At 38.6% G+C, this 13,437-nt stretch overlaps 1 protein-coding gene across 1 annotated transcript; it reads left to right on the top strand.

The window, feature by feature from the left end:
* The first annotated feature begins 548 nt into the window (after nucleotides 1–548).
* On the top strand, nucleotides 549–1,094 carry TMEM275 (transmembrane protein 275). Its single transcript, XM_053470327.1, has one exon. It carries the CDS (start codon nucleotides 549–551, stop codon nucleotides 1,092–1,094), a length of 546 nt encoding a protein of 181 aa, XP_053326302.1.
* Nucleotides 1,095–13,437: the final 12,343 nt, after the last annotated feature.

A 13,437-nucleotide genomic window follows, 5' to 3' on the forward strand; every position in this document is an offset into this window, starting at 1 on the left:
TGTAGTTACATTGATTGATACGGCTAGGATTGTCTGCGGTAAGCTCTATTTCTGCCATTACTGTCTATGGACCAAATCTCCATGATCCGTAGGACAAAAATTCCCATCAGACATTTAGAGGGCATTGCTAGACGTCCTAACTTGACTGACTTTCACGTATAGCTGAAGATCAGTTGTGACCAAAACATAATCCATCCTCTTCGTAGTGTAATAATGTAACAATATTCACAGCTGTAGAGATAAAGAGCATTCATGTATGTCACATCTAATCTTCGGTTTTGGAACCATAAGCAGCCAATGTACAAAACACCAATTAGTCCTGCACGCCATTTTGACACGGAACTCTTTCTGTGTAGCTTGTTGGTTTGTAGCCCTAAGCATCCTCTGGTAATATCTTTAATTGAATGTCGTGTGCATTTAATGTTTACTCAAGATTATTCTTACTTCTGTCCCAGGAATCACGGGATGATGCCATAATCAAAGCACCAATTATCTCCTGAACCAAGATTGGGACTCGAAACATCCTGGAAAACACAAAACAGCCCACAATGTTCACGGACAAGAATAACTGTTCATTGGCCAAAAAACCTGCACAGAAAAAGACCAGGCCTCATGGACTGCCTTCTCCGGCCCTGTGCTGCGCATGTGGACTCTGTATTATGTTAGCTGGGATTAACATCACGTTAGTCGGAGCCTTTGCATTTGGAACGTTTATGCCGATCAACAACCCTCCAATTATCATTGGACCTATACTGCTGGTTGTTGCTTTTGCGTTCTTTGGAGCTTGTTGTATCTGTAGCCGGAGGCCTCCAGCATACGGCGCTAGGAAATGTAAGCCAGGCTCTAACATAGGCTTTATTAAACCTGGGAATGCAGCTTTTGAGATTGAAACAAGTGAACATACAGTCCAGGACACAACCGCTGTTCAGCTCAGCCCAACCAACTCCCCGGTCTCCTCTCGGAAATCCTCCCCCGTTCATGAAAATTCTAAAATGTGCAAACTTTTCACTATGGAAGGCAATGGGCCAACAGTAAAATTCAACGCAGGTGGCGAGTCTATACAGCTTAATTTACCAAGAGACCCTGTTACATAAACCTCCACTCGTATGGTAAACATTATTTAACAAGGCTTCCTATAGCTCCATGAGCAGGAGCTACTGACCGGGATCAGCATTCTACAGGCACCACGAGGGCTTTAGAGTGTGGAGGTAAAGCCAAATTTCAAAGAAAGCGGTTGAAATACCGCCGGCAGAGAATGAAACACGCCAATTGTAACGGAACCCCGGGACATTAACAATCACACTCTGATGAAATAACATTCTCACAAGGGGTGTCATCAGCGCTTGTTGCTTTTGACCTGTGATGGTGTTTACTATGTACAGCTGCTTTCTCAAAACCATTAGGTTGCTCATCAGTTTTCATTTTTTGGACACACGGTAAAAAGAGGACATTGTAGAAAGTTGCGTACGATCATTTTGTCTTGTTTGAAAAAGAAACAATGTTGGCATTCAACTCTAGATGTCTTTCAGTTTGTAGTATCTTATTGTGGACACACTTTGTAAGACTCAATGTATTATATCATGTCTTTATGTTAAAAACATATATTTTTAATATTTAAATTTCAGCCAACATGCCATGGTGCAGAGGCTAAATACCCCCACCAAATGGAGTATTGCACCACTTAAGAAGAAAAGGGAAAAAAAATGCAGTAACCAATCAAGAGGAGCCAACTGGGTGCACGCTCACTCACATTATTGAGTTGTAGGCACGAAAGACACTCATTTAAGTGGAATCGGATTAAAGGTTGTATTTCAAAAGATAGCGCAGTGCATAATGTTTTATGCTCAGTTGGTTAATGTAAATGTTGATGTGTTTATTGTATTCTATTGTGTTTGTGTAATTTATGTATTATGATACAACTATGTATTCAGAGCTTTACTGGTTTAGAAGAAAGGCAGAGTATAAGTTGTAGCCAGTGTATTCTGGCATAAGAAATAAGGAGCCTTTCATCAAACAAGATACCTTTTATTAATGCTAATGAGACTATATGCATTTTTCTATTGTGAAATAAGGGTAAAATGCTTATTTTTTTTAATTATTATCATTACGTCTTAAAGTATTTAAGAAAGGAGCCAAATCCTAAAGTGAGATATGTGGTGGTCAGCGACCAAATGAGTCCCCTCGTCATTATGAAATTCCTTTTAGCCCTTGACGTATTCAGACAAATGCACTGAAACAGAAACTCTGTAAATTTAAGATGAGGAAAATAATAAATCAGGTGGTTACAGGATCCCTGGAGAACATGGTTTAGAAGCAGGTGTTATCACACTATTTAAATCCTATGTGGTCTGTCTGAAGGGAGGAAGAGACCCGGCGACGGAGATCTCTCGCCATGCTTCCATTAATGGCTGCACCCATTGTATTCAATTCTTATGGTCAGCTGCAAGACCATTCTCCTAACCACTTGAGACTTCTTCTGTAGGGGGCCAGAAGCCTTAGTACCGTTATAATCAAACAATGCCATTGTGGAATCTACTTCTTGTGAGCGTACAGCCTTTTTCTTTTCTTACAAGAAGAGCACGTTGGTAAAATGCTTCAAGCTGATGTTGGCCGTTTTAGAAGAAACGTTACTCATTTTCTGTCTGTGCCGTCTGAACGTTCTCTTGTGCAGAAATATTCTTTTGGAAAGCGGTCTGTTTCACCCACATACAAGTACAAGTACGTGTTATCGCAAAACACGTCACTGAACATACGCCACTTCCTCTAAGTAGGTAAATTAAGACCGAGCCACCGCAAAAGTGGACATGAGGATTTACCGTTTTGGGAAGTCAGACAAAGCATGAAGCAGCTGAACATTTGAAAGATTTTTTATTATTATTATTACAAAACCAAAAGAATATTCGGTATGCCAGCTAAAAGAGTTTAGAGATGAATCATGGAATATTAAGAATATCACAAATACAATGGAATATCGCTTGTGAAAGCAGCTTTCATTATAACAGATTGAATACCGCTTGATTGCATTTCAATAAAATGATTTACGGTAAAAATATAATTGGCAAGAGATTGGCATAACATAATATTGTATTTGCATATAAGCGCTAAAGGTGCTGTTCCACTTAAATCAAAATAGTTCACTGGCATGGTAAGCAAATAAGCCATAGCAGATCTGTCAGTTTCATCTTTCCCCCTGAAGGTTTAACCACATCATTTCAATGGGAAATACAATTATATTATACTGGCGCAGTTCTAGGTTTCAAAATCCCAGCCGCGCTCATCCCGAGTGTGAGTGCGAGCCAAACTCATAACTATGCCAAATTCCACATACTATTTATTAGATTGGTATAGTAAGTGGTTGCTCATGTGGACTTACATTGTAGGCACATCTGGCTTGGCTTATGGGCAGCTTGGCAAAGTTAGTCCTGGATAAGCTCATGCTGACTGCCCAGCTCTTCATCTATAAGTGAAATTATAGAGATGTGGCCATCTTGAACAAAATGATTCAAGTCATTGAACCTCAATATATATATATATATAAATCTAAGTACATTATGACAATTCTTAATGCCAATGCAAATGCCAAAGTTTCTTATGACAGCCCTACCCAGTGCTCCAAGTCTTGAAATGCCAATTTTCTTTGTCACATAAATGGACCATTGGACTAACAAATATAAATAAATGGATACATTAATGAGTTAATGAATTAAACCTCTAGGGAAAGTATAAGAAGCCACTGGAAACACCAACAGTTCTGCATATGGGCAGCAAGATGAAGTCTGATGGATTATATCCACCACCAAGGAGAACATGCCTTGAGTCCCATCTAGTCCACCTTAGGAGCTCAATGCATGTTTCCAGACTCATGGTCCTGTTATGGTTGGTTAGTGTTTTCCGCCTGCATTCACATTGTATAGATCAATGCAGCGTATAAGTCATCTATCAAGCAGCGATGGAATGATTAAATACCGCAGTGTAAATTGTACATTTTTGTTTTTTTTATTTTAAATTTTTCAATAGAGATTTTTTATTATTTTCCATAATGCAACAAAGAAAAAAGGTTTGCTATGGATACTTAACAGATCAAAGGGGTTTCTGCCCAAATATATAAATAAATAGTTTTAATAAATCAATAAATAAGAAAGATATGCACTGTAAAGGTTCCTAAGTGTGTTTTATCCCTCAAGTATTTTTCCATTTCTGAGTTTAACAGTAAAAAAAAAAAGGTAAGATTTATCTATGTGATCAGTTTTGTGTTAAAAATAGTGAAATCCCAAGTTGGAGTGAAATGTATATTTGCTTCTCATGTTGATTGTATATTGAGATAAAGTCTTGATGTATTGAAATTCCCCCTCTTTGTTCTGGAAATAGTGTTTCTATGTGTTTCTTTGCGACTGCGTATGTAAACGAGAAACATATTTGCAGCTTGTTCTCAGAAATGCTTCTTAACCTTTAAAGAATAGAATGACTGCTTCATTGAGCCAGTACTGTCGTCTGTTTAACACGATTTGTACTAATTGCTGGCTGAAAAAATATGTCTTGACGTTTTTATTAGGGGTGTCATCGATGGAAAATGTTTCAAACAACAGAAAGCCACAAGAAATAGCGGCGTACCACTGAGCCCTTCAGGTCTTAGGGATCCCTGAGTCTTCTAGGTGCACACGTGGTCCCTTTAAAATTGATTTTATACATATATATAGAGTGGATACACCATGCCCATGTGCAAATTCAACCAAAAAGAGCATTTGTGAGGTCGGATGAGAAGGTCTGGCTCCTATTAAGTGCAGCCGGTCAAGTTCTTCCACCCCAAACTCGTCCAACCATGTCTTTATGGACCTTGCTTTGTGCGCTGGGGCGCAGTCATGGTGGAATAGAAAATGACCTTCCCCAAACTGTTCCCACAAAGTTGGAAGCATAGCATTGCCCAAAATGTCTTGGTATTCTTAGCATTGCATGCGTAGCATGGTAGGATTAATATTACCCTTCACTGGAACTACGGGGCCCGAACCCTAAAAAACTAGCCCCATACCATTATCCCTCCTCCACCAAACCGTCCAGTAGGCGCTATGCATTCTGTTAGCTGACATAGTAAGGACGTATGGCATAATGAACCAAGAAGTTAATATTTATTGTTAAAATAAAAAAAAATAGAAACATCCTATTCAAGAAAACATTAAAAGAGGCCACATTATTTCCTTTCTTTCCACGCCAGGGATTGCTTTGGTTGTTTTTGTGAGCTGTTCAAACGATAAATGGATTTCCTTTGCTTTCGTTGAAAACGGAACGTTCATCATTGTGTAGGAAATAATGACGATTTGATGAAGGACAGCCGAATATTTACAGTTTCCTATTCGTGTGACAAAACAGTTTAGTTTAGGGCAACTATTTGCTCCTACAGGTCAGACCCTCCGAAAGCCACAAGGGGTTCTATTAGAATGGTTCACACTGCAGGACTCGATCGGTTGCTGGGGCGGGTAACCATGGGGCGATATTGGCCAGAGTCCCACTGATCCTTTACCCCGTGTGCCAAATGGTCAGTCTGGGTCTGCTTCATACACCTATTAATTCAATGCAATTTGAATTCCATGGAATGGTCTGACTCCATTCTCCTATACTCTTGAGCTTCTCGTTTGAACGGAGAAAGTATGATTGTTTAGAGATGGCAGCAAAACTGGATAATATTAAAGACATGCTTCATTCCCTAACGAAACTTCACAGCAGCAGCAGACTATATCCCTCCAGGCAACGCAACCGAACCCAGCGATAGCAGCCCCTCGGCCTTGAGAATGCATTTGCAAAGTAATTCTTTGTGCTATCAGACAGGTTTCCATAGCTGACTAATGTCTTCTTCCCTAAGTGCAACGCTGACGTATTCTCACTTATAAAATGCTGCTTTTATCAAACAACTCGTTAGAAAGGTTGGCCAGCAAGCCATGCATCTGATATTTCACCCTGTCTTGGTATGATTTGCTGCGCTGGGAAGGCGAGCTCATCATGGCCTTTTGCACCTAAAGAAATACCATAATCTGAGTAGTAAGTAGTAATCTTAGTAGCAAGCGCTACTGTAAGTCACAGTCGATGAGTTCCCTACAATATTATAACTCTGGAGGGACAGATCCTCTTCGGAACAAAGTCCATCCCTCCCTCGTTCTTCCCTTTCTAGGAGCTGCTCATGAATGTATCACAGCGTTCTACAGCCCCCAAAATCACAATAATGTCTATAGAAAGGACAGAAAATGTATTTCTAAATTAAGTTATGCCTTTAAAATCCATTATTCTTTCAAATGCCTCAATAACATCAATAAATATCAATTCATAATACAGTTATAGAAAAAAAACAATGGCAAAGACCTCGAGCAACATCTCTAACCACACCATCCGAAGCTAACTTACTCCCCTATTTGATGTTTTGGGAAGGATGCCGCATGCACCAAAAAGGGCGATAAAGACTGAGACTGCTAAAGACTGGGTGGTTGAAGCCCTGGCATGAAGCATTTCTATATAGAATTTGCCCTTACATATATCTCTGTATTTTTTGGAGTACGTAGTATCCTTTTGATATTTTCGATTGATGATATTCTTTAATTTTATTTTTCATTAAGAAGATTCAAGGAATCGACAGCAGAAATATATAGCACTGAAATCATCCTAGGTCAAAGCGCCCTGGAAATGTCCGTCAATTTTCTGGACGAGCTGAGTACATCTCTCAATTTTCCATAAATATGATATTTGCAGTGAGTGCCGCCTAGATTATAACTGTGCCTTGAATGTTTTTATTCATATTATTTCTGAAAAGGCTTCCAACTAGATGTTGGAGCATTGCAGCTTTGAATTGCTTCCATTCACCCACAATGATTATTAGGGCATCGGGTGCCGGATCAGGTAGGAGTCTCGATGCAGGTTCGGGTTCAGAGCATGGCTGTAGGCAGGCTGATGTACCCAGTTCAGGGCTGTGCTCCACTTTAGCCTTAGTCTTTCTCTTGGGTGCCATTTTTAGGTGTTCTGAGCACAAGCAGGATATAACCCTGGGGTGACAAGCTCAGTACAGGTAGGAAACTGGAAGAGCACCGGCAAGGCAAAAGATAGGGGCTCAGCTGGAAGCCCTCAGGTAGGTCACACGGCTTTTAGAGAATGCAGGTAGGTATCTGATGGATGGACTGTATGTTTCTATGAACAGGAAGGTGTTTCGCGAATAGTTAAAGGTGGAATAAGTAGGGGAGAGTCTAACAGAACAAGATGGGGACTTATAGGTAAGGGATGGGTAAGATCCTGAAGACGTGATAATGCTTGAGGAGAGAAGCAAGGTGTGGGCAGTGTAGGGGAGTATTTGGAGATGAGTTAAACAATATAAAGGCGCACAGTGTTATTAAGGGCTCTGGAGGCTATAGAGACCCAGTGCAAGGACTGGCCTTTTGACCCTGTAAGGACTTCTTGGTCTTGTTGGTATTGTGGCCACTGTTAAACATTGTGGAAGGATCTGATCGTTCCCTCCCCCCTCAATGAATCCTAAAGTCATATCTTCTCATGGTAATTCCAAATAAACCAACACAACATTAAAACAGTATTTTCTCCTGGCATTGGTGACCCATTGACCGATATCTCACGGCACATTTATCACTAGAGCTTACAATCCATGTAGATAACACTTTCTGATGAAACCTTTACAGCTAGAACCCTGGAGCAGAAGGACAGTGGAGAGTATCTTCTGCGTGGTACGATAACCTATCAATGTAAACCATATATATCTATACACACGCATCTAAATCAATACACTGATCCCTAATTTTACTTACTGTAGAACGTATTAGGGAATTTGAGGGAAGGGGTTATCGATTTGCTGTGTTTTAATTTGAACCACATGACAGCCGATTCATAAGTACATGCATCTCCATCACAGTGAGACCCTCGGGAGAGTCATATTTACCAGGGAAAAGCAATAACTATGTTTCATTTAAATGGCATATAACAGCAGAGCTTTACCTAAGGGCACAAGTAAATTGTAAAGAAGACAGAGACTTTGATTTGAATGTGAATTATAGAAGACTGCTTCGGAGAGAGAAATCTTTCTGAAATTAAACACTGAGGAGGATCAAATGAGGGGTCATGTCTTTTGAAGTTCTGGGGGTCGACAAAAGAATTACAAAAGGAAGCTGCTGCGTGTCCGCAAACAATATTAATGGAACCGCATTACACCCCTGGGTATTACCATAGCTTAATGGACAGGGCACATGTATGAGTGTGGGCGACTGCTGTGTGATACGTTGTTGGATGTCTCGGGGGGATATTTGGCACTCTTTTGGGGACCTTAGTCAATGGCACTTTTTAAAGCCAGCTAGCAACAACTTACCTCCCTCCATATTTAGGTTGCAAATTCTTGTTAAGTCTGTCACACGGGTGCTGTGTCCTTGCCGGTCAAAGATTGCATGTTGAGGAGATGGAAACTGGTCTGAGCTCAGTCCTCCCCTAATCTCTTCTTTGCGATAAGGTTTGAGTACCTTTGGATGTGCCCACCAAGCTTAAGGTCGGCTGATGGTTAGCATTTGTTGGTGGATGGTGTACGGAGTTGTCTGACTTTAGCAGATGAGAGCGGAGGTAAGTAGTACCTGGCAAGGGCAGTTGGGTTCCGGTACTGTTTTAGTTTTTATCTTGTTATGTTGTAATGGTTGGATTTGTGATTAGCTTTACATGTTATGCTGTTTGTTGATAGGCTAATACCGTACGGTGTGCAACTTAATAAACGCTGTGGCCTGCTCTCATCTATACGCCGGTGTCTGTGGTTATTTGGGGTAAGTGGGGCTTGGTTGGGTGGGCTGGTTGTTAGGCATCACACGGCCCCTATTATCTTGATACATGGTACAAAGTGTTAATTAAGATGAATTCAGTCACAATATTCTAAAATGTAAATCTTTTCAACAATTAGTCTTCAATGATGTATTCTTTAATCTCTGCCACTGCAAACCGGATTATAAGAAGCGAATATTTAACTTCAGAAATTTCGCATCAACATCAGGAGAGCTGGAGAATATAGTATGATGTACTTGAAGATTTTTGGGATGATTTAGTATGTGAAGACCACGGGTCTATGATACTAAAGTAACCATGCAATAAGGAACACTGTAGCATCCTAATATTTACTGTTTCTGTAGCATATTAATATGAAATGTATATCTTATGTAAATATACAGTAAAAATAAAAGCTTGGTGGAAAACTCAGGAAACCAGGAATATTATTTTCAAATATTATTAAATATATAAATAAAACATAAAACAAACTATGTGGATGGTGAAGCAAATCGTTCTTCACAAGCAGAGATCATTGCTTATGAGGGCACTGTGGTTACTGAAACATTTTACTTCTAAACCCTGAATACAATAGCTTTTAGCATCACTCGTTATCTGATTATCCACAAAACCACAAATCTAGAAAAAAATAAAAAAGAATATGGATCATTACCACGCAAGCATAATATGAGCTGACGTTTCACTCCAAACCAAGAGCCTTCATCAGAACAAATTATTCATCTTTTTTATTTTTTAAGTATTTTTTTAGTATTTGTCTTATATTTACTAAAAATATAGATAACGACATTCATGTGGCTTTTAAATGGTATTTTCTCCTGTGCATTTTACGGTCAAATTTAGACTCTTTTCTGATTATGAAGCTGCTTGATACATAGCACAATAAGAGTTCTCAAAGAGTTATTGGGAAAGGAGCCCCGATTAACTTCCGTTGGCCTAAACATAATTTAAAACATATTTATTAGGTATGTTCAGTCCCAATGGGCATGTTTCTACACGTATATTGATTTCCAATAAAAATATCAGTGATTCCAATGTGCAAAGCATGGGATGATAGAAATTCTACTACATTTTCCCCTGCGATTTATACATTTATGGGGAAAAAGAATAGTTTTAAAGGTGCTGTCCCACCTACTATGTTGAATTCAGTAATGAAGTGCAGCTCCCTTATCCCTAATATATATGTTTGGTTGCTTTCCTTTAATACATTGTCATCTTATACACCACATCATATACCGAGGGCCATACATACCACCAAATTCTGAAAAAAAGACACTTTTTTTGATATATCAGTTACACAGTCGGTAGATGATAAATGTCAAACAAGAGGTCATAGTATTGGTGGCAATACCATGAAGACTCAAGGACTCTTTAAATAATAAAATAATCTATGGACACCCCAGTGCTGAAAGGGAATAAATCGATTTTTATCTTGGAAGTGCTTTTGCATCCTGGAATGATTTATTCTCATATCAAACCTTGAAACAAAATCCTTTTATACCTGATGATGCGATTTTCTGCTTAAATGTTTCTGCTGCAGAATCTAGCACGTCGGAATCACATGTTTTATAGGCACACGGCACATTACTGAATATAGTTATCACTTTATTAGCGCAGCCGAGCTGTGTTAGTAAAGGATATTTTAGGCAGGTATACAGCACGGAGGGGGGACAACTTTACTAGGCTCCCGATCATCTCTAAATTTTGAGAAAACTTGATAGTTGCTATTTTTTAACCACAACACCCAATATTTTGTCGATCCGAAATTCTGCTCATGGGAACATCCTTGGTTAGAATTATGCATGGAAATCTCATATTATATTTACACTCTGTATCGCCTATACTATACATCAGAACTACAGTGTTATTAAATATTTATATATATTGTATGATAGATAAATAGGATTGCAATAACCAAGGATAGTGACATATTTCCCATGTGTGTTGATTGTCACGGACCGCTGGTTTCCGAATCAAGCAGCTTTCTAGGGAAGTACCTCGCCGCAACAATGATTTCAGTATCATATCAATATTTGTATAAGTGCATTGTTCATAGATACCTTATTGCAGTCCTTAAAAAGTTGATACGGTATAATGGATTGGTCACTCCAGCCCTCGAACGCCTTATGTCTATACCATAAAGCACCTCAATGGGATTTTCCGCTATAGGTAAAACAGCAGTAAAAAATGTATACACAGCAATTTAACAGGTTATTTATTATGTTGTTATTTTTTCCTGCTTTATAAATGCATTTTTTTTTATTTTTTAAATTAAATTTCCTATTGTAGATGGCAATGGAGGCATAGCTTAGAAAAAATATTATTATAATATAAAGATTCATATAAATGAAGAGAAACAGGAAGAGCACATGAAAGTAAAACAAAATAGTCTTCAAACATCAGAATATCTCACCTTTTGATGGACTCCACATGGTGGCAGCTTGAGCTTCTCGTTTCTCTCTCTCCAATGTACCCTGTCAACTCCTCTCTAAACGCTAATTTGTTTTTCAAGGTTAACAGCTGATGCGCTCTATTCCTGAAAGGGCTGAGTCACCTGTTATCAAATCTATAGCGCTGGATAGAGAGAGGGAGTATGATTTATCAAATTATTCATAATTGCATGGCATTAATCAGTGCGAAAAAGGCACGTATTGTGCATGTGGTGAAGCTATAAGGCAGCGGAGTAGATTTCTTAATAATGGGCAAACATCCAAAAACATATATGTGGAAAATTAATTAGCCATTTAATTAGCAAAGTACACACACAAACATACTTACACACACAGTTAAATAATTACACACACCAACATACTTATACTTATACACGTATAGTAACAGATTACAGTTGCATATAGTTTCGCGCACACAAACATATTTACATACGCAGTGATATACTTTCACACACGCTAAAACACTCACACACATACTAACACGCACACTGACACGCTTGCACACACTTACATACTTAAACAAACACAGTAACACTTTTATATAAGGGAGAGAGCGGCCGCGGCACCAGCCTAGTTGTATTCCCAGACTAGGGAGGGAGAAGGCTGGAAGAGCTAGCGTTGGGTCCGCTCACTGGACAGGGGTCTGTGGGAGCCTCTGTTACACCACTGTCCTCATGGCACTTTATAAATATCATGTTACGTTATAGTACAAAGAATGCCTGACACCCTTTAGTTGGCCAACATTCATAGAGTAGGGCGTAAAGTTGGGCACTCGTCCATTATCACAGGTTTATTTTGTCAACTACCTTAATTGAAGTACTTCACCAAACATAAAAGCTTCCCCATAATCTAAATGGGTCTGTTATAGTGCAAGTGTTTGCCAAATACAAAATAAAAGTGAACAATCCCTTACGAAAAATTACTGCAGTTTTTCTGAAGTAATACTGCTATTTTTTGGACATGAAAAAACTGCAATTCTGCACTTTTACTGCAGAATTACTGCACATTTACTGCAGTTTTACTGCATTTGTACTTCACTGTACTGCAGTTTTACTGCACATTTACCGCACTTTTTTTTTATATTGCAAACCTACAGTTATCCTTCAATGTGCTGTAGCTTTATTGCATTTGTACTTCCTTACAAAAATAACTGCAATACAACTGCAGTACAGTGAAGTACAAATGCAGTAAAACTGCAGTAAATGTGCAGTAATACTGCAGTAAAAGTGCAGTATTGCAGTTTTTTCATGTCCAAAAAATAGCAGTATTACTTCAGAAAAACTGCAGTAATTTTTTTGTAAGGGAATCGCTCAGTCATGCTTCAGGCATTTAGGACTTGTACCTATACTAATCTACTAAACTTCAACAACTGGTACAGCAAATATTAACAATGTCTGTAACTCTAACAATAAATATAAATTTATCCGCAGTATATAAAAATATTCATGCTCATTTTCCAAATCCCTGCTGAGGGTGCCTGAGGGTGCAAACCCTTGGTGAAGCAAGGTGGCATCTGCTGGTTCTGTTGAGGAATTAGATGTTGCTTGTTTTCCCCAAATATAAATGACCTCTATTGTTTGGATTAAAAGGTGGGCTTTGAGGCCGGCTTCAACGATCATTACATGTAAGAAAACCACACTATTAACCAAACGGTGTATTTTGCCCTTTATAAACTTACTTTAATATATTTTCAAACAATTTGTTGCACGTCGTCTTAAAGGTGTCAAGAGATGCTCAACGTCAATGCATCGATCATTTATATTTTCTTTACACAAAATGCACACTTTGACCTGTGGATTTCATGTTGGTGCAAAATAACTTCTCTCACAAGACATTGAAACTATTGAAAATTCTATTATATGGATTAGATGTTCAGAAGTTGCTATAAATGTAACCCTTAGTTATAGTATCTTGTAGTATCTGGAAGATTCCTTTCAATAGTCCTATGTAACTATGTAACTAGTCACAGGGTCCGGATAGGATATTCTACCGATAAAATAATTCTACCTTATAAAATAATAAGGTAAGAACTTAATGTGTTTACTGTATCTAGCAGATTGGACTAAGATTATACATCTTCCAGCAACACTTTATTACGTGAAAACTCATTTTTTTGAAATGGGAATATTTTTAATGCAGTTTTTTTTAATGATAACAGTAATATAAACTATGCTGGATCCTGCCCTTTAAA

The sequence above is a fragment of the Spea bombifrons genome, chromosome 6, assembly GCF_027358695.1.
Source record: "Spea bombifrons isolate aSpeBom1 chromosome 6, aSpeBom1.2.pri, whole genome shotgun sequence".
Taxonomy (NCBI): domain Eukaryota; kingdom Metazoa; phylum Chordata; class Amphibia; order Anura; family Pelobatidae; genus Spea; species Spea bombifrons.

Excerpts from the sequence above, each read along its gene's own strand:
- TMEM275 (XM_053470327.1), top strand. The coding sequence starts at position 549 with ATGTTCACGGACAAGAATAACTGTTCATTGGCCAAAAAACCTGCACAG.